Source organism: Pteropus alecto, unplaced genomic scaffold, assembly GCF_000325575.1.
Source record: "Pteropus alecto unplaced genomic scaffold, ASM32557v1 scaffold69, whole genome shotgun sequence".
NCBI classification, from domain to species: Eukaryota; Metazoa; Chordata; class Mammalia; order Chiroptera; family Pteropodidae; genus Pteropus; species Pteropus alecto.
The window spans coordinates 6891376-6914237 of NW_006494610.1; the positions used below are offsets into that span (position 1 = coordinate 6891376).

Here is a 22862-nt window from a genome sequence, read left to right on the forward strand (position 1 = left end):
ACTGTATATATCATAAATATATACAACATTAGTGTACAAATCAACGACTTTTAGTAAATTTATGAAGTTATGCAACCATCACCACAATCTAAAACATTGTTTTAGGACATTTCAATCATTAAAGTTTCCTTGAGCCTGCTAGCAATATTTACTTCCAACGCTCTTCTTCCATCCACAGGCGAGAGATTTACATTTTTACTTACTCTGTAAGTTTGCCTTGGCAGTTCATTTAAATTTAATCGTGCAGATGAAGTTTTGGTGTCTGGATCCTTTCACTTATTGACATTTTTGAGTTTTATCTATTTTGTAGCATGTTCTTTTTATTGCCAAGTAGTAGTCCATTGTTTGGATATTTTCCATTAGATTTTTTTGTTTATTGTTTATCCATTAGATTTTTCTCAGTTTTAAATATTTGCATACAAGTTTTAGTTTGGATATACAATATTTTTGAATGGTTTTCTAGAAGTGGGATTGTATGGCAAACGTCTTTTTAATTCTTTAAGAAAAAGACAAATAGTTTTCCAAGGTGAATGCATTATGTTATTTTCTTGCCTGCAATGTTTGAAAGTCTCATTGTTTTCATGTCATTGCCAACACTTAGTAATGTCTGTCTATTGGGGTGGGTGTAAATATATCTCATTGTTTTAAATTGTATTTTCCTAATGACTTAGGATAACAAACATATTTTCAGGTGGTTATAAGCAATGCGTATATCTTCTTAGGTGAAATGTCTATTCAGATCTTTTGCCCATTCTTTATTTGGTTATTGGTCTTACGGAGTTGTAAACATTCTTTATATATATTTGGATATAAAGCCTTTATTAGGTATATGATGCACAGATATTTTCTTCAGGTCTGTGTCTTGTCTTTTTATTTTCTTAAAGGTGTATTTTAAAGGAAAAGTTTTTACATTTTAAGTTATCAATAATTTTTTCTTAATGAACCATGCTGCTCTTAATAGCATGGTACAAAGTCACAAAAATTTTCTCTTATGTTTTATACCAAAAGCTTTAGACCTATATTATTTTGGTTTTTGTATATGGTATGAGGCAGAGTCTAACCAAGTTCATTTTTTGAACCTCAAGTGAATATCTAATTGTTTCAGCAACTTTTGTTTTTGTTTTTGTTTTTTTTATAAAATTATCTTGACATTTTTTTTAAAATTAATCTGCCATTAATACAAGAATTTATTTCTGGATTCTTAGTTCTGTTTTATTTGACTAAATGCCTAACTTATTTCACCAATGCTACACTCTCTTGCTTACTATAGATTTATACTAAATTTTATAATCTGGTAGTGTTAGCCTTTCAACTGTTTATTTTCGAAATAATTTTGGTTCTTCTAGATCCTTTTAATTTCCATAAAAGTATTGGCCTGCTGGGATTAGGGGTTGCATTGAAATTATAGATCAAATTTGAGAGACTGCTATCTTAACAATATCAGGTCTTGTAACCCATGAACATGTAATATATTTTGATTTACTTAGATCTACTTAACTTCTTTTAGTAAAGTTTTATAGTTTTCAATTTACAAAACTAGCATTTTTATTTTGTTAAATGTCCCCAAATTATTATTTGATGCTACCATGAATGGAGTCATTTTTTTTTTCTAATTTCAGTTTTGGATTATTTATTCCATTTTATTCCATTTTACTCTCACTAATGTTTTTAGTTCTAATAGTTTTGTGGGTGTATATGTGTGTGTGTATGTGAAATCCTTAGGATTTTCTACATGCAAGATTATGGATTATGTCATCTGCAAATAAAGACAGTTTTATGTCTTTCATTCCAATGAGGATAAATTTAATATATTTTTTTCCTTAGTGCACTGCCAAACGTTGCTGTACAATGTTTAACAGAGTAACTAGAGCAAACATTCTTGTTTTGTTCTTAAAGAAGTTTGGTGACTAGTTGTGACGATGATACAGAGACTCTGAATTAACTCTGCTATAGAATTCTTTTCTCCCCTTCCTTTCTTTAATACTCACTGGAAGGGAATTTTAGCCTAAAATTTTTAAAAAGCTGAACAGAAGTGTTTAAGAAAAGCCAACTTTCCACTTTCTTCTACCTATCAATGGAGATTTCAAACACTGGTAGTATGTTATGAGTGAATTATATTTTCATATTTTTTAAAGAGAAGAGGAAATTTACATGCATGTATTACATACATATATACACACAACAAATGAACCCTCGCACTGGCTCTGGTTTATATTTGGATAAATTTTTTTAAAGGGAATTCTTACATTTGTAATATGACCTTATTTATATAAGTTGATCGGTCATTATATTTCCCTAATATTCAACCAAAGAAATTATATATGCAAAATACTAAGAAAAAAGATAAAATCTTAAATATGTTAGGGGCCTAAGATATAAATATAATTGTATTGTTTGCTTTGCACTTGGAAGTTTTCTATTTGCTTCTGAAATAATTTGGAAGTATAACCATTTCCACCAAATACTGTCATCTTCCTTTTTTCATTACTTTGAGTGTTTACAATGAAAATCTACAAACTTCAGAGAGAAGCAATTTAGATAGTTATCTGTATTTAGATTCTAGATAGAACCTTCTAGGTGGTAAGACTAGTTCTATATATCTTATCCAGTACTTCTCGAAAATATAATATTATGATCAGCAGATTAGTAAAAAAAGAAAAACCCTCATGTTCCACCTTAGTGAAAATACTGAAAACACAAATTAGCTGCCCACTCTGTTAAATTTACTTTAAATTTTTTCAAATAATATGGGATTACAGAAAGGTGAGTTACAATAAAGAACTATCTTTATCCCACTATACATAAGTAGATATTTCATATTGCATATAGATTTAACCTTACACTAGATATGAGGCAGATATAGGAAAAGCCTATGACAAGAACTCTGCTTCCAAGAATTTGCAAGATACTTGAAGTAGAACTAATACACATGAAACAATGAATACAATAAACTGTATATTAAAAATTAAAATATGTGCAACAAATTATGAATACATGTATGTACATGCATGATTTTTGTACTGTATTTCTTCATTTGATTAAAGAATTTTATCAATGAGGTAGATAAAACATTTTCCTCCATTTTCTCATGAAGATTTTTATTTATCTGTTTCTTCCCATCAAAGGCAAACCTACCATCTAGCTCTCATTTGCCAGTAGCTAAATGCACCTGTCATTCTCAATCCTTTTCTTTGTAGGAATACATAAAATTAATGTGTGTGTCTATTGATGGACAGAGAGAGAGAGAGAAGAGATCTTCTGCAAAATATATTAGGGAAAAGTATAAAGAGGAAGATAAAAGCCATCATTATTTTACAATTTATATTTTCTTCCTTTTCTTCTTGTCTTTATGTCCATGTACACACACACTAAAAGTTGAGGGTATGTTGTAATGTAATTTACATACATATTTTTAATTTAGTATAAACTGCCTGAGGAAGGCATTTTCCTATTACATCAAAAATTCTTTACAAATGTATTTAATGACTGGTTTTTATTATATTGTATAGGTATTTACTTCAACCATTCTCCAATTGTTGGACATTACTCTGTCTTTTTTGAGTATTATTATAAACAATGCTGCAATGAAAAACTGCTACCACAATGTTTATTATTTCTTTAAAATATATTCCCAGAAGTAAAATTACTAAGTAAAAAGGAAGGAATGTTTTGGATGTTTCTTAGACATCTTGTCAAATTTCTTACCTGAAGAGTTCTACCAATTTACATTCTCAATCCCAGAATGTAGTTTTTCATTTGCTGTTCATTTTAGGAATTTAAAATGATACAAATTTAAGGGAAAAAAATATTTTAACTTACTTCAGAAGCCAAATTTAAATAACATTGTTTTAAATATTATTTCTTTGGTTAATTATCAGGTTGATATTTTGTTCTATATTTAAAAGCTTAATTGCCTGCTATTCACATGTATTGTGAGAGAGAGATTCTCATCCCAGGGTTATGTGGAAGACCAATAAGACTGGATATGTGTGATCTGCAACAGTTTATTAGTCACATATATTCAAAATAGGAGGGAGCAGGACACCACATATGCTGGGTGGCGTGGGGGTTGCACACAAGAATAGAATAAAATATCTAGAGTGTGAGAGGAAGGCTTTTAAGTATACAAAGGTTAGAGTGCCCCCCGGTTCTCACAAGAAGATATGATTGACTTTGTTGAATAATTCTGTGGACTGGCAGGAAACTGAAACCCACTTACTCAGGGATAAGCAGGAACCAGGAACCTCACCTGATACTGTTGATAAGGAGAGCTGTTTGGCAAGGGGATGTTATTCATTAGAGTAGAGAGGGGATTTTATGGTTAGGCCAATCAAGGCCTTCCTAATTTTACCATTTATTGAGGTAACACATAATGTTGAGTCAGTTTTAGGCTTTAGACCATAATTAGCACTGTTATTTCCTTTCAATGACATATCTATTTAATATGCTGGAGAGTATATTAGTTATTTGGGTATTTTGGGTTTTTTTTTTTTGCTATGCTACAGAGTATATAATAGAAACAAAGGTTATGGCCAGATCATGATGAACTAAGTAGACAAATAAAGAGTCTCAGTTTAATTTGATAGGCAGTATGGGCATCATTGAAAACATGGAAAATATAGCTTCTTTTGTGAGTTTTTTTTTAATTGTTTTGTTTGTTTCAAAGTTGAATTTTGAAAGAAGCTTAACCATTATAAAAAAGGTACATTAGTTTTTTTAAATAAGTTTGGTTACCTTTACCTGAGACTGCATTGCTGTCCTCAAATAGAGTATAACAAATAAAGAGTAACTGAGGCAAAAATGGGGTGAGCTGCTCCATGTGGTTTAAATAAAGTATGGCTAATACCCATTTCATATCTCTCTAACATCATTTATGTGAACATTTCATGAGAAAACTATTTTTTCATATCAGTCCAAGTCTTAGAAATAGAAAGTTAAAACAATTATGTCATCTCTTCTCGTGGAAGACCAAGAAAAAATGTAACTGTCACCTTGAGAACATGTGTGTTCTAGCCTAACTACTGGAACATCTGGAGAACTGAGCAGATCCTGCAAAGTAGACCCTGACACCGAAATTTCTCCCCCGTTCAGGATGGCTTTTTATTTTTTTCACAGCGCAGTTACATATGATTCTCAGTCTAAGCCTCTTGAATTATTTTTAGGAATTAACTAAGTGTAAAACTATAGAAATAAAATAAGGTTCAGATTGAATTTCTTCTAAAATCACAATTTCTTCCTGGTAAATTTTAGTGAAATCCTGCATTCATTTCCTCAGTAACAGGAAACATTTATCATCAGGGCTACTTCTACGTTAACATCGTTACTTCTGCTGACATCTGTCAGGACAAATATTGCTTGCACAATTGTGTTCCCACTAAGGAAGTGACATTATAGGCTTTGCTTCTGATAGAATAGGTTAGCACATTTTTCTATGTACTCTTAATAAAATTAAATTAATTAATCAATTCTGTGAGGAGAGAATGAAGACATTCAAGATGTTAAACCTAAAGGAGAGAAGGATAAGTGGTAATATTAATGTGAAATTTAAAAGTATAAGTGTAAAATGTGCATGAATTGGCCATGGAAAACTGGGCAATAAGAAACGAGGTTTAATTAAAGGAGTGAGCATGTACATTGATCTTCTAGAAAATTTTCTTGACAGAGCAATGAGTGAAGGTGTATAGAAAGAACAAGGACGTGGGAATCAAGAAAAAAAAAAGACTCTAATCTTAACTTTTTTACATGCTGGACAACCTAGGCAAGATTCTAACCTTTCTTAGTCTCACCTTTATGTCCTGAAATGGTATGTATAGTACTTAACACGAAAAATTATAGAGAAAGAAAAAAAGAAACAATTTAAGACACATAGAAGAAACTCTGGAGATGTTAGTCACTTTCTTTTTCTTCTCTCCCTGAATTCACTAGTTCAAAGTCATATGTTTTGAGATATTTGACAATTAAAGTTTAATAACTCTAATATAACAGACAATTAGGTGAAATAAATAAAAGCAATTCGCTTTTTGTTTAAAGCATAATTTCACTGGACTGTTTGAATATTCTTAGCCTGGTAACCTAACAACATGTAACATTTTTGTTTATTCCAGGTAGTACTAATAATTTTTAACAGAGTAATGAAAATAACCAAAATAATTATATTAAATAACTCTTTGAAAACTATCCCCTGAATAATATAGGAAGATAGAAGCTATTGAACTATATTGAATACTCCCTTTTAATTTGTTTAAATGAGAACAAGTTTAATCTGTAGTACAAAAATAATCTGGAAAACTGGATTTTATTTATAACCCTAAAGTGACTCAGCATATTCAGGACTTTTTTCTTCAAAGCAGTTCCTCAACTCCTCCCCAAAATAGTGGTAATTATAATAATTATTAGACTACCAAGCCTGTATGTTTGTTCTTTATATATTTGCATATCAAGATATATAAGTATCAATCCAATTACTTATTCATTTAACAGCTATATATATATGCAATTCATATTTGTAATATAAATGCTAAAATACATGAATAATATAAACTAATTCTAAAAAAGTAATGATTTTATCTTTGTAATGTTTGATAAATACATAAACAACGCATAAAAATGTATGCATTGATAGAAAAATAGAAATTTTATTGACAAAGCAAACATAATCTTTCCCAACTAATCAGTTACAGCTATACATTAAATCGTACTGTATGATTTGTGGGCTGCCTAAACTAGAAATGTTTCTCTCCTCAGTCTTGACTGAGATGCAATCTCCTGACTTTTTTTTCTGTTTTGGTAATCTTTCCATTTAATGGTCTGATTACAATCTCTCCTATCACTCTCCTCTCTACAACTAAATGAATGAAGAAAGGACTGGATGTGCTACTCTCAAACCCATCCTTTCTGATTCTCAACCAAGTACATGCACTAACCAGACATCAGATGCATGGCTAAGTCACTCATTTGTAATAAGATTGTGGGCACCATTCTGACTTTCCCATACATTAGGTGTTGCCTTGAGCACTTAACCTCACAAAGCTTCATTTTCCTCATAGAAGGTTTTTATTTGTTCTTTTCATTTTAGATCCAATGAGTTAATGTAATTTTAAAGACATTTTCTAAACACAGAATACAATATAAATCTATTTTTAACCATATCATTGATACATTAGCCCAACTTGGGGAAAAACAGGCATTTGGGTTTCATCTAGTCTTTATTCATTCTTCTTTGTTTATGAAGGGCAAAAGGTTATTTTTTCATGGCATATTTCTCCTTCATTCCTACCTTCTATCACTGCTCAGTCACTGTGATAATGTAGAAACACAAATGTTCCACAACTTTTGCTACCAAGAGAATGTCCATATGTATTATGTGCACAGAAAACTCAAAATACAACTTTCATCTTTGTATTGATTTTCTATTAATGTTTCACTAATTACCACAAGTTTAATGGCTTAAAACAATGCATATTTATTATCTCACAGTTTTTATGGCTCAAGAATCTAGGCATGGCTTAACTGGGGTGGGATCTCACAAGACTGTAATCTGCATTAGCCAGGCTGCATTCTGTTCTGGAGCTTGGGGATCATCTTCCAAACTCACATGGTTGTTGGCTGAGTCCCTCCAAGTTATGAGACTAAGTTTCTGGTTTTCTTGCTGCTTCTCAGCTGGTGACCACTCTCAGCATCTAGAGACGCCCCCATTCCTTGCCATGTAGCCCTCTCACAGGCCTTCTTTCATGCGACACTTTACTCCTTCAAGGCCAGCAGTGATCTCATTCTAGCCGGCTAAGATGGAGTCTTATATAATATCATGGTAGGACTATCACATCACCTTTATCAAATCTTATTGGTTAGAAAAAAGTCACAGGTTCTACCTGTACTCAGAGGGAGTACAGGATGTGACTCATTGAGAGTCACAATAGTGTATGTCTGCCACAATCTCCTATTATATTCGGAAATTCAAAAGGAACACTTAACCCTAAATTTTCAATTAGAATAGTATTATTTTTTAAGTAAATTGGACATTTATTTTGGAGAGCACATTATAGCTTTAGACTAATATGAAATTAAAGTATTTAATTTCCAATGACATTATAGGGTTACATAAGTGTCTCCTCCAATACGACAATTTTCTTTAATACACATGGTACATGACCCCACACCCAGTCCTGGCCTGACAGTAATAAGATCAGTAGCTATACAAGTCACTATTAAAGCCCTATCTATAAGCTGACCCTGTCTTATAATTTTAAACATCTACTTTTATATAAAATAATCATTTTGTTTTGGACCTTAAGTATGGCTAAATGCAATAAATTGTTTTTATTTAGATGTACTTGAAATATTATATTAGTTTCAGGTATATAACATAATGATTCCATAGTTGTATGTATTGGGAAATGATCACCACAATAAATCTAATTAACATTTATCACCATGTTAGTTACAAAAGTTTTATTCTTGTGACAAAAATTGTTACACTCTTAGCCACTTTAAATATACAATATAACATTAATATAATCACCATGCTGTACATCCCCATGATTTATTAGTTTGTAATTGGAGGTTTGTACTTTTAAACTCCTTTCACGTATTTCCCATACCACATATCTTCCCCATATCTCTGGCAATCACCAGTCTGTTTTTTGTAATTATTAATTTGTTTTGGATTTTGTTTGTTTGTTTGTTTGTTTTGCTTTTAGTTTTCTGGGAGTTTTATTAGAGTTCACATATGTTAAAATAGTACGGTATTTGTTTTTCTTTGACTGACTTCTTTCTCTTAGCATAAAACTTTAAAAGATCATTCACATTATTGCAAATGACAAATTTCCCTTTTTTATGGCTGAATAATATTCCATTATGTATACCACATTTTCTTTCTCTGTATCTGTTGAAGAACTTAGTTTGCTTAAATATCTTGGCTTTTGTAAATAATGCTGCAATGAATATGGAAGTACATATATCTTTTTGAATTAGCATTTTCATTTTGTTCAGATAAATATCCAGAAGTAGAATTGCTGGATCATATGGTAATGCTATTTTTAATTTTTTGAGGAAACTCCAAAAAATTGGAGTGTGACAGTCCTGGGAGATTTTCTTTGTGGGAATTATTTCTGAAATGTTTCAGGAAGAGGAAATTCTATGTACTTTTAGTAAAATTTATTTTCAGTACATGTATCATCTGTCATTTGAAAGATGTTCAACAATGCCAGAATACCAGTGTCTTTGATATATCTTTGTGAATCATCTTTCTTAACTTCCCATGCCAATGGCCATTTCAGTCGTATGGCATGTCAGTTTGGACCCATCTTGTCCAATATGGTGTGAGTATAAATAGTATATCATGCATGCTTTAAGCGCTATGTAACATTTTTACCTTAACATTATTCTAACTAACATTAAATTAGAAAAGACAAGTGTGAACTTTCATTCATGGAAATGAGATAAAATGTTATCTTCAAAACTTTTATGTATGTAAAAAATTCATATTTAAAAGTAGGTAAAAGGTCTATGGCCATCCCACCCTGAACAAGCCCAATTCCGTCTGATCTCAGAAGCTAAGCAGGGTCGAGCCTGGTTAGTACTTGGATGGGAGACCACCTAGGAGTACCAGGTGCTGTAGGCATAAAAAAAATAAAATAAAATAAAAATAAAAATAAAAAAGCTAGGAAAAAGGATGCTATACAGCAATTGGATAGATTAGAAAAAAAGCTCATGAGAATAGCTGAGTTTATAATTTGCATGCTCAGGTTTAGAGTCAGATTAGATTTGGGATGAATATGTTATTGCCATTTTGATGTTACTGGAAACAATCTTTGGATTGTTCTTAAGGCGATTGATATGCTTAGTGTATTTGTAAGAATGTTTTTTTTTTTTCTGTATAATGTAGAAATTAGTGGGTGAGAGAGTATAAAAATAAACGTTCACAGCCTTACTCAGAAGTATAATTAACATGTAAACTATAAAAATAGATTTAACTGAACTGTTCTTCAGGGACTTTTCCATTAGCCTTAGTACTTCATTAGCATTAACAGTTATATAGATAATCTACCTTTTTCTTTAAGCCAACCAATGACATGACCAAACTATACAATATATCTTTATTCTGTGATAACTTTATTATGAATAATAACCTTTATTAATTTAAAGACTGCTATTCATGATATGTTCACTGATAAACTTTTCTTTCCTTGATGCTTAGATGTAGCATAGGATAGTGTTGAAATAAGTATTTTAATTTTGTCCAAACTTAATGTTCTAATTATAACATCATAACACTTTATACATTATTTTAATGATGAAAATAAAAACATTCTTAGTAATGCTTTAAAACACCACAGCTTTTAATGTAATATTAATAAATATATAAAATTAGATTTAAACTGAAAATTTAAATGCAAATATAAAGACATTTTAAATATGCTCACGTTTATGCAGTTTATTTTTTATTTCAGCTCTATTGGGGAATAATGGATTTATAATATCATAAGATATATTAAGTGTACATTATGATGATTTGATTTATGAACACATTGTGAAAGCATTCCCTCCATCTAGTTAATTAATGTATTCATCACCTCATATATTTATTTATTTTTGCATGTGTGAGAATATCTGTCGTATTCTTTTAGCGAATATCAAGTATACAATACAGTGTTAACAACTATAGTCATATTTTACATCAGACCTTTTCCATCTATTGCTAAAAGTTTGTACACATTTACCAACCACTCCTTACTTTCCTCGCCCCAAGCCTTTGGCAACTACTTTTTTACTCTTTCTTTCTATGAGTTAGATTTTTTTTTTTCACATATAAATTAAACCTTGCAGTATTTGTCTTTCTCTGTCTGGCTTATTTCACAATGCCCTCACGTTCCATCTAGTTTGTCTCAAATGGCAGGATTTTCTTTTCCTCATGACTGAATAATATCCCATTTATCTCTCTCTCTCTCTTTCTCTCTCTCTCATCATCATCTATCTATATCACCACTTCTTTAGATTATTTTCATATCTAAGTGTCCTTGGATAGATAAATGGTGCTGCACCATTTTCATAGTGCTGCAATAAATATAGAGATGCATATATCATACATCTTTTCAAATTAGTGTTATATATATATATTCTTTTATTATTTTTTTAATGGACTAGAAATGGGTGGATCAGGTGGGGTGAGGACCAGAGATGGAAATGATGAGTTATGAAGATGGGAGAGAGGGGAGAGTGGAAAAATTGGCTGCTGGAGTGTAAGGAAACCGGAAGAGGAGGGAGATGCAGTGGTTGGGAGCGACCAAAGTTGGAAGGGACAGGGGAGTGGAGGTGGAAGCTTAGAGTAGAAGGCAAGTGGAAAAGGGCCATCAGAGGAATCAATGGGGCTCCAGGGAGATGGGAGGACACGGCGGCAACCAAGGGGAAGGGAGAGCCCACAGCCGGGCCAGCCAAGACTAGTGTTTTCATATTCCTCATATAAATTCCTAGAGGAAGAATTGCTGGATCAAACGATAGTTCTATTTTTTTTTTTTTTTTATTTTGTAAGGAACCTCCATATTGTTTTCTCTAGCGGCTTTACCAATTTACATTTCTACCAACAGTGCACAAGGTTTCCTTTTCTTCACACACTTGCCAATACTTGTCATTTCTGGGTTTTGTGATAATAGCCATTCTAACAGATGTACAGTGATATCTCATTGTAGTTTGATTTGTATATCCCTGATGATCATCTTCTCTATATTGAGCAACTTTTCATGTTGGTCATTTGTATATCTTCTTTGAAAAATGCTTATGCAGTACCCCTGCCCATTTTTTAATCAGATTGTGTTTTGCTATCGAGTTGTATGAGTTCTATATATATGAATATATACTTAAATATTAACCCCTTATCAGAAATATAATATGCAAATATTTTCTCCCATACTATAAGCTGCCTTTACCTTTTGATGGTATCTTGTAAGTCCCATAGTCTATCTTTACTCTTTTTCATTCTTTTACTTTTTAAAATATTTTTTTAATTTTTCAATTATAGTTGATTAACAATATTATATTAGTTTCAGGAGTACAACATAGTGATTAGACATTTGTATAACTTATAAAATGTTCACCCCAATAAATCTAGTACCCATCTGAAACTATACATAATTATTACAATATCATTAACTGTATTCCTTATGTTATACTTTACATTCCCATGACTGTTTTTATAACTGGCAATTTGCCCATCTTAATTTATTCACTTTTTCACTCATCTCCTCAACCCCCTACTGTCTGACAACCATCAAAATGTCCTCTGTATCTATGAACTTGTTTCTGTTTTGTTTGTTCACTTATTTTGGTTTTTTTTTAGATTCCATGTATAAGTGAAGTCATATGATATTTGTCTTTCTCTGTCTGACATTTCACTTAGCATAATATCCTCTATGTCCATCCACATTGTTGCAAATGGCAAGATTTCACTCTTTTTATAGCTGAGTAATATTCAGTTGTACATATGTACCACAACTTCTTTATCCATTTGTCTATATCAATGTACACTTTGGTTGCTTTCATATTTTGACTATTGTAAATAATGCTGCATTGAACATAGGGATGCATATGTCTTTTTGAATTAGTATTTTAGACTTTTTGAACAAATATGCAGAGTACAATTGTGTGCCCTTCTTTGTCTCTTACTATAGCCTTCCATTTTCAGGAAATATCTTTTTCCATTCCTTTACTTTCAGTCTGTGTGTGTCTTTCAAACTGAAGTGGGTCTCTTGTAGAAAGCATATGTATGGGTTTTATTTTCTTATCCATTCAGACATCCTATGTCTTTTCTTTGGAACATTTAATCCATTTACATTTAAAGTAATTATTTATAGGTATGTAGCTATTGTTATTTTATTTTTCATAATTTTTTCCCTCTTAAAGAAGTTCCTTTAACATTTTTTTTAATTATAGTTTGGTAGTGATGAACTCCTTTAGCTTTTTCGTGTCTGAGAAGCTCTTTATCTGTTCTTCAATTTTAAAAAATAGCTTTGCTGGGTATAGTAATTCGGTTGTTGGTCCTTGCTTTATATCACTTGAATATTTCATGCCAGTCTCTTCCGGCCTGCAAATTTTCTGTTGAGACATCAGCTGACAGTCTTATAGGACCTCTCTTATAAGTAATTAACTACTTTTTCTGTTTTTAAGATTCTCTCTTTGTCTTTAAGTCTCTTCCAGCCTGCAAATTTTCTGTTGAGACATCAGCTGACAGTCTTATAGGACCTCTCTTATAAGTAATTAACTACTTTTTCTGTTTTTAAGATTCTCTCTTTGTCTTTAACCTTCGACGTTTTAACTCGGATATGTCTTGATGTGGGCCTCTTTGAGTTCATCTTGTTTGAGACTCTCTGTGGATCCTGGACTTGTATGTCTTCTTCCCTCACCAGGTTAGGGAAGTTTTCAGTCTATATTTTTTAAATAGGTTTTTAATTATTTGCTGTCTCTCTTCTGCATCTGGTACCCCTATAATGCAAATGTTATGCTTGATGTTGTCCCAGAGGTCTCTTAAACTATACCCATTTTTTTTTTCATTCTTCTTTTTTCTGTTCTGATTGGGTGTTGCTGCTACCTTATCTTCCAAATTGTTGATTTGATTCTCTGCTTCATCTAAACTACTTTTAGTCTACTCCAATGTATTCTTCATTTTAGTTATTATAGTCTTCATTTCTGATTGGTTCCTTTTTATGTTTCCTACCTCCATTTTTATGTTTCCTATCTCTTTGTTAAAATTCTCACTGAGTTCATCTACTCTTCCCCTAAGTTCATTGAGCATCCTTATAATCAATGTTTTGAATTCTGCATCTGGTAGATTGCTTGTCTCTATTTTATTTAGTTCTTTTTCTGAAGATTTGTTCTATTTCATTTGGAACATATTTCTTTGTCTCCTCATATTGGCTTACTCCTTGTATTTGTTTCTATCTATTAGATAGATCTGCTGTATCTCCTGGTCTTGTTTGAGTGGCCTTATATAGTAGGTATCCTGTGGGGCTCAATGGCACAGTCTCTCTGGTAACTGTATCTGAGTACTCCAGGTGTGTCCCTCGTGTGGATTGTGTGTGCCTTCCTGTTGTAGTTGAGTTTTTATTGCTGCTAGCAAGTCACTGGGAAGGATTAAACCTCAGACTAACCAGTTGTGCAGAATAACCATGACTACAGCAGAGGAGTTGTTGTGCAGGGGCCGACTCCACAGAGCAGGATTTGCTTTAGTAGGGTGCCTGTTGAGTTCACCCTTTGCATATGTTATTTGTGGAAGTGATTGGCGCTATGATATAGTATGATGCTGGCCACCAGGTGTGTTGGTTCTGGGGCCTCTTGGGAGGGCCTCTGGTGTAGGCCAGGGTCAGCCACTGCCTATGCCCAGGCCCACCTGGTATGAGCTACAAAGTGATCTGAACATGGTTGCCACTTGTGCTGAGCTTGAGGCGCCTGAGAGAAGCTAAGTTGCAAACTGAGGCTGGATGTCAATAGTGCTAGGCTTGGGGGCACTTAGCAAGAGGTACAGGGCATTCTGAGGCCTGCTTGTTTAGGGTTTGTGAACTTTTGAAAAATTTTAGAGAAGTCTGAAGCATGAGCCAAGACAGGCTGCTTGTATAGAGAAAAAAATCTATAGAAGCAGCTTAGGTGGGCTTACATGTTGGGTGGTATGGGGGTCTCAGGGAACCATGGGGGTGGGGCCAACTATATTATCTAGGTTGATGAAGATTCAGACTTGGTGCCCATCTGTGCCTGCAACCTGTGTGGGGTAAAGGCTCAGCAAAGAAATAATGACTTCTACTAGCACTTCTGTCTGGGAGAAAGCTGCCCTTCCGGCCCTCTTCCTGAAGCCAGACAATTCAGTTCTTTCCTGAATGTCACTGATGCTTTTCAAGCTGCTGCCCCAGTGCTTTAACTCAGAACAAGTATGTCAGTGAGTAAATCCATGTACATGCCCTTTAAGAGGAATACCTGGGACTCTAGCAGCCCTCCATCTCACTCAGCCACAACCTCCACTCGTTTTCCAAGCCAGATGTTATGGGGACTTTTCCAACCTTGGACTGGAGAGCCTGGTGTGGGGCTGGCAACCCTTGCACCTGAGGGGGACGACCTTCGCAGCCATGATATTCCTATTTTTTAACCACCACACCATGAGTGGAGAGCCTAACTATTCTGTCTCTACCCCTCCTACCAGTCTCAACTTGTCTTCTCTAGTATATCTTTAATTACAGGACTTCTGTTCAGCTCCTCTTCAGGCTGATCTCAATGATAGTTGTTCTATAGTTTAGTTATAATTTTAATGTGGTCTTGGGTGGATGCAATCACAACATCTACCTCATTATTTTCCTTTTTTGCTCCTCTATTTGGATGAATTCCACTGTCGTGTATTCAACTTTATTTATTCTTTCTTCCACTTCTCTAGTCTGTTGTTGAGACCCTCTGTGATTTTGCAGTTCAGTTATTATATTATTTGCTTATATTTTCTATTGTTTTGTTGAAATTTTCACTTTGTTCATCCATTGGTCTTCTAATGTTGGTGAGCATCATTATGATCATTAGTTTAAATTTTTTTTCTAATAAATAACTTATCTCCATATCATTAAGGTCTGTTTCTGGAGTTGTATCTTATTGTTTAGCTTGGAACACATTTCTTTCCTGCTCTGTGTTGGTTTCTGTATCTTAAATAAAACAGCTACATATCCCAGTCTTGATGGAATGGTCTCATGTAGGCGTTGAATATTATTATTTATCCTGGCCTAAGAGCTTGGTTGTATTTCAAATCTGTGATTGCCCAAGCTTTCTTATTTATACTTAATGGCTCCTAGTAGTTTAGGATGTGCCAAAACCTGTTTTGATGTGGATATTTTCTCATTCGCCTGATGTGTAGGAGTCACTCAGCTAGTTTCTGGGTTTCTTTGAAAAGGGAATTGCTCCACGTTAGCTGTAGATTTGGTATGTTCATGAGATGAGGTGAATTCAGGAGCCTCCTATTTTACCGTTTTGGACTGGAACTTTAAAACTAACTACATAATAATATATTTATCACATAAATTATAACATACATAGAGTCTTGAAAATACCAAATGCATTTAAAATTTCATCCTAAAGTTATTAATGTAATACTTTTTCTTAATGATTTTGCTATTTTTATCATTGAACTTCTCTTTTTTATAAATATTCCCTATATACTGTAAAGGACTTTTGAAATTTAGATTTCCCTGTAAGACTTTCTTAACCATGTCTATGCTTATATACTGTGAAATTATATAACTTTTGATAATCTCTTTGCTGAAGCTCCTGTGTTCTCTATAGTAACATTGGCCTCTCTACTGTGCTGTACTGTAAACTCAAGAGCAAGATCAATGCATTTTTATGGAACATAACTGATGAAGCATTTTTAACAATGATTCTAGAAGCAGAGAAGCAAAGTTGTTATTGATAAAAATTTGTCAAAATTTGAAAATGATAATATAAACATTACTTATTAAGGACCATTTAGATCTAAACATTTCAGTTAAATGTTAATTAATATTTCATGACTTTATTAAATCTTTTGTTGAAATTCTACTTTTGGGATTTGAGCTGGGATTTGGGATTTGAGCTGGGATTTGGGATTTTATTTTTATAAAAGCATTTTTGTTCATTTTATCTATGTTTAATACATAAAATATCAAAGTGCAATTATTGAACGTTAAATAAAATTTTAAATTTTTCATTTAAATTCTTAGCAAGTATATAAATTAAATTTGTATTCATAACATCCAAATTAGGATACAAGCAACTACTGTAAAATAAACAAAAAATGTTTTCCTTCTTCAGTCTTCTTTTTTCTGCCATGCTATTCTTCCACCAATTTTTAATATGTCTATGCTACTTTATTATATATAGGAGAAACAATAGTAGCAACCACAGCAATATCAACAAGTGGCACAGTAATTTTTGAAAATTTACTATGTGCATGAAGTAGTACATATGTGTGTGTGTATGTATATTTTCATTTCTCATAGTATTGTCATGACTTTATATTACTCCCATTTTACCAGTGATGCTGAGGCTGACAAAGTATATGTAGAAAGTGTTTTGAGTACTTGAATTCACTAGGTGAGGTTGTATTTTACAAAATTAAATAATTATTTTGTTTTACTACCTGTTAAGACAGATATAATTATAGTTTACTATCACTGATCCTTTAGTACAGGGTTTTATAATGTGCTCAGTCACTGAAAATCAAATGGCACTAAAGACCCAACTTAACTCTCAAGACATTGTCATCTATAGGATGAAATTATAATCAAATTTTTAAAAATAGTAACTTATTCTAATTAATAGATTTTGAAGTTCTGCAACTTACTTTTTAACTATACTTTTACAGGGTGTAACAATTCTATTTATAGATTCTAATCATAAGGCTGCATCATATGATATATAATTCTGAAATTATTTTTCATAGGCAACATTTATATTCTAGTTTTAAGTTTAAAAATAAATAAGACTAATTCCCTGAGCACACTACTTTACCTTACTCTAGGTTTCTCTGCTACACTCTAGCATAAATTATGATGAGTTTGATTATAGGCATGGTCTTGAATGTATACCTTAGCAGTAAGGAAATCTCACGAAACATCTTTTGGGATTTCAGACTAGCCATAACTTAAAATTGATGTGAATGTACTGACTACATTAGAAATTTAATATCTGTGTGGGATTTTTTAAAAATCTTTATCAAGTGATGAATTACAGCTTGTGAATGATTCAGCCATGGAAAGTGAAACCGAATCTTTGATTAAGAATCTATTTTTATTTGTTTACAGATACATTCCATGAAATAACCTTTTAGTTACTTCCAGCTATTTTAAAATTCTCATTTTGTGATTTCTAAAATATCCCTAGTACACTCAAAACATAGGCTAAACTAATTTAATGAAGACTGGCAAAAACTTTCTTCATTTACTACCCTTTAACACATTTATCTGATGTCTTACAATAGAATCATTCCTAGTGAATAATTAAAGGCTAATATCTAAGAACTCAACTAAGTCTCTACCCAGACTTAGTTGAGACTAAATTATATACTAGATGATGTTCTGAATTCATTCAATTATATTAAATTTGTATCATAAATTAATCTGTACTAAGAGCAATAACAGTGAACCAAGAAACTTGTGACAGAAAGCTTCACAGTGGCACCAGAGAGAGTTAGTATTTTATTTAACTCTGACCCCTTGACAACTAAAGAAATTTAGAAGCATACAGCTAATTTGTTTTTGTTTTGAGGCCATATTGTCAGAACACTTAACCTGATGAAAAAGTAGATAGAGAGGATCAGGTAATAGAAAATTAGGAAAAGATAAGAGGAGGAAAAAAGGGAAGGAAGAATGAAAGGAAAGGAGAGAGGGCAGAAAGGAAAGAGAGGGAATTCATTTGAAACTATCACCTGGAAATAATAAACCATATTTTACTAAAACATATCCCTACTTGATAAATGACAGAAAGGTTTCATAATTCAGTGCTACTACTTGTTGAATGTCTGAACTATGTTGGTGCTAGATTTGGAAGAGAGCTGCCTTTTAAAATTTGGAGATTTTGAAAGTTGAAATAAGTACTTTAATCACTGAATGGAATGCATTTTAATTTAAAGAGCTAATTAACTATATTTTCAATAAAGGAGAACAATTCTGCTTTATTAAAATACTTTCATTTTAAAATCTCCTTGGAATTTGTAACAAAAATATATCTGGTTCTATATATACATACTAATTTTTAGCTTATTTAAAAAATATATAAACTTAAAATACCAATATTCCATTTCTATTTCAATTATATTTCTTATGATAATTATTCTTTGTCTTTCTTTTTCATGTGACTAATTACAGAAAAATCTGTTCTGTGGAATAAGGAACAGTTTACTCAGTTGTTCATCAGTCAAGAATAATTTTATTGTGCCTTGTAGTAAGTGCCATGTTAATGTACAGACAATATCATCTAATGAATTAGGCTGAAAAAATGAATAATAATTCATGTTATAATTATGTTTTCACTTTATGAATTGTTTTCAGTTAATTACTTGTATGTTTAGATTATAACTTCCCAATTTATGATAGCCATTATTACCTTTTTATAGGCAAAATTCTCCTCGGTTTCATAAGTAAATCATATGCTCAAGAGTTTTTTATACTGGGAACATTCTCATACAAAATTTTTACAAAATATCTATTCGTAATAGACGAATCCTTAGTATATTGCTAAATATGGATGAATTAAAAAATTTGTTAATATCAGGTTAATCATTATTGATCCTACCAAGATTCCAGAAAGTTCTATTTTATATAAACTATAATTGAAATCAGAATAATGTCCTTGTTACTGGTGTCCAGTTCTAGTACACAGGTTGTAGTTAACTTCTGCGTACCAAATCCCACTTATAACTTGTGACAACTGTTGTCATTTCTTAAATTATTAATAATAATTTATTAATTGTTTAATACAGGTAATGGATTAGGAATTCGAATTGTGGGTGGTAAAGAAATCCCTGGACATAGTGGAGAAATTGGAGCCTATATTGCCAAGATTCTTCCTGGGGGATGTGCAGAACAGACAGGGAGACTTATAGAAGGTAAGAATAAAGATTTCAAAGTAAATTAAAATAAACAAACTCATAATAAGTATATATTAATTTAATATACACATTTTCTCTTCTTCTACTGCCTAGGAAAACTTTTTCTTGTGGTTAATTGTGAAATTTTGATATAGTAATATAAATGAAAATATATTCGCAACTATATTTTATTATCAATTGTGTGTCCTTTTGACAGTTGCTTTTCTATGGAAATATCTTGTTTAAGAAACTATGATTAGTCAAGATTTTTTATTGACTGGGGCAATATTATTTTTAAAAACACTGGTTGTAGGAATTAATATTTTATAAATACCAAGAGAACTTATATTTAAATCATAAAAACATCAGATGATTCAGTACATGCTAATGTAAGTCAGGTCAACAAACTATGGATGATCCAAGGACTAAATCCATCTTCTGCCTGTTTCCATAAATATCATTTTATTGGAGCATAGCCAGAGTCATTAATTTACATATTGAACATGGATGTTTTTCCACAATAGCAGAACTGTATTCACAAAAGAGATTATATGGTCTACATAGCCTAAGATATATGCTCTTTGACCCTTTGCAGAAAAAGTGTGCCAACTTCTGTACTAGTTACTGTCTTCACCTTTGCACATCAGAAGCATTTTAAAATAATAAACTTTACAGATGAATCTAATGGTCCATAAAAATTTATATTTGATCGGTTTCTTTCAGTAAAATGTTACAGCTTGATTCAAAATGATAATTTTCACTTATTAATTAGATGATGCAGTCATTTGCATTTTCTACACCCTAACATATAGTTTGCAAATTTTCAGCAATATTGTTTATAAAGAGCATTATTTTTTATCATAAAGTAGGCTCAACCTATCCTATTTATACTCTAAATTAAATACTTATTTGAAAAGTGTTTTTCTGTTATTTCATAGTGTAATAATTAGGGTTGCCTGTTATCGCTTAAATCTTTTAATTGCATTAAACTTAGACACTGTCATTGTCTTTAATTAAATGTATTGGAACCTATCGAAAAAAGCCCCTAGATATTTGGATAGACTATTAGAATAAAAACATACTTGAGGCAATATTTATTCATCACAGTGTTCCACTGGAACCAGCTTACACCACCAACTCACTAAGATATGCTGCATACATCTGTCCAGCTTTGCATTCAGTGCTATCATGTTGATAGCTTGAATTGGAAATAGTGAGAGGATTTACAACACTGAAATAAGCAAATACTGTAAATTAGGACATTTTTTGTTTGTGTATTTGCTTGTTGGTTTGCAGAATGAATTTACCAGGATATCACCAAATATGTACCTGAAAACACATTTTTAAAAATATCCTAATGGTATTCACAAAACAGGGACAGTTGGAAGAGCTAGTCAGATAGCTAAATGAAGGACTATACTTTATGAGTACATAACAATTATAAGCAAATCATTGGATCTGTATGAATTTTCTGACTGTATTCCAATCATCCCCAAGGCTATTCTTTTAGTGTTGCAGTCTAGTTAAGTTATAGGAATTGAGACCCATTTTTAAGAATGGGAGTGATATGATTGCTTTCATACTCCAAAAATAAATGAATATTCTATTTTATTTTAAAAGGAAATTTGCAACAATAACTAATTCAATAAAGATACTTGAATAATTTAAAGATTTCATATACTTCTTAGTATTTATACCATGGTAATTGGCAAGTGCTACAAATCAAAGTGATTTGAAAACAATTTCAATGAAGCATACTAGATGAAGTAATATTCTTTGCACTTGATAGCTTATGTGACTGTTTTTAAGTTAATAAATTTAAATTAAAAATAGATATAAACTCATTCAAGAGAGAGCTGGAAGTGAAGCTAACATTACATTTGTGATCTTATAAACTCAAAGATTTCCACTAAAGTCCTTATCTTTTTTCAAACTAGTAGTTTTGTAGTTTAAATTATTGGTTTAAGTGGGACATTATTAAACGCTATATACATATGATTTAAGGTTTTATTTTTATTAATTACATTGTTTATTAATTTTTCCCAAAGTTTTGCTAAGGTGCCAACCCAGGCCTTTCTATGATTAGAGTCCAATTCTTGCACAACCCACCCATATAATTTATTATTAATGATTTCCAGCCTTGCTTTATTTTTTTTATAATATAGCTCTTTAATAAAACATTTGATAGTATTTATATTAGGTTCATGATGTTACCTTAACTGTCAATATTTAGATCCTGTTTTTGAAACATTAAATATTTTGAAGAGTAACTTCAACATATGATAAATCATTTACTTTCTCTCATCCATAAGGCTATATCTATGTTCTATGAAACCAAGCTAGAATGATAAATGTTCATTCTTTTTATGACCAGAGATGAATTGATTAGGTCATCAGTCCAAATGTCTATTCACAAGCACTGCTGTGTTTAGACCAGTACATTTTCTAGATATGTTTATGTTATATATTCTATCATTTATATAGGTTTATATACATATATATAATTTTTATCTATAAAAATATGAATTTGTATCTATCATTATGTTTTTCAGTTTTGCATGATATTCTTGTTCAGAAACAGTTTGACTGAGTCTATTCTTTTTTCTGTTTCCTGAAAATTTGTAATAATTATTATTGCAAAAATCGTAGGCTACTTTCAAGAAATTAGATTTTAAAAATTTCTACTATTACTTTGTGTGTCATCCCCTAAAATAAAAAAATACAGTTAGAGAATGTTCCATTAATCAAAATTTTCATCAGCCTCAACCCTTAATAGATTATCAAAAAATTTCAAAGTGGTAGATTAATTGAAACACAATGCTAATTTTTATGACTGATATGAGGCATTTCTATAATAATAGAAATTTTAGATTACTTGACTTTGGGTTTTTTTAATTTTAAAAATTGTTTTCATGACTTAATTTAAAAAATGTATTTATTAAAGCAGTAAAGATTGTTAATTTTCCATGGTTTGAGGTTAATTCTTTTCTAATGAAACATTATACATATAGTATATGAATTAATAAATAGATGAATTATGTGTTTATGTTTATATGATTTAATTTCTACAACTGTATAATGAATTCCAGGTAGACATAGAAATTAATTTGATCTCTTCCAGTATATCATTCTGCATTTCTGAATAGAAAAGTATATAGACTGAGCCTTTATGATTCAAAATTGTCTTCCAGCTGATTTAAAACATGAATAATAATTGGTTGATTATAGAATTCTTAAACTCTATTTTTTTCACTCCAGACTTCGAAGCTGTTGTTCAGAAACA

At 31.5% G+C, this 22862-nt stretch overlaps 1 protein-coding gene and 1 pseudogene across 1 annotated transcript in view; both read left to right on the forward strand.

The window, feature by feature from the left end:
- The window catches only part of PCLO (piccolo presynaptic cytomatrix protein), a 352477-nt gene that overhangs the window by 223915 nt on the left and 105700 nt on the right, over positions 1-22862 (forward strand). Inside the window, 1 exon segment of the mRNA XM_006925736.2 lies at positions 19472-19597. Coding sequence (XP_006925798.1) covers positions 19472-19597 — 126 coding nt within the window.
- On the forward strand, positions 9501-9619 carry LOC112474060 (annotated as a pseudogene).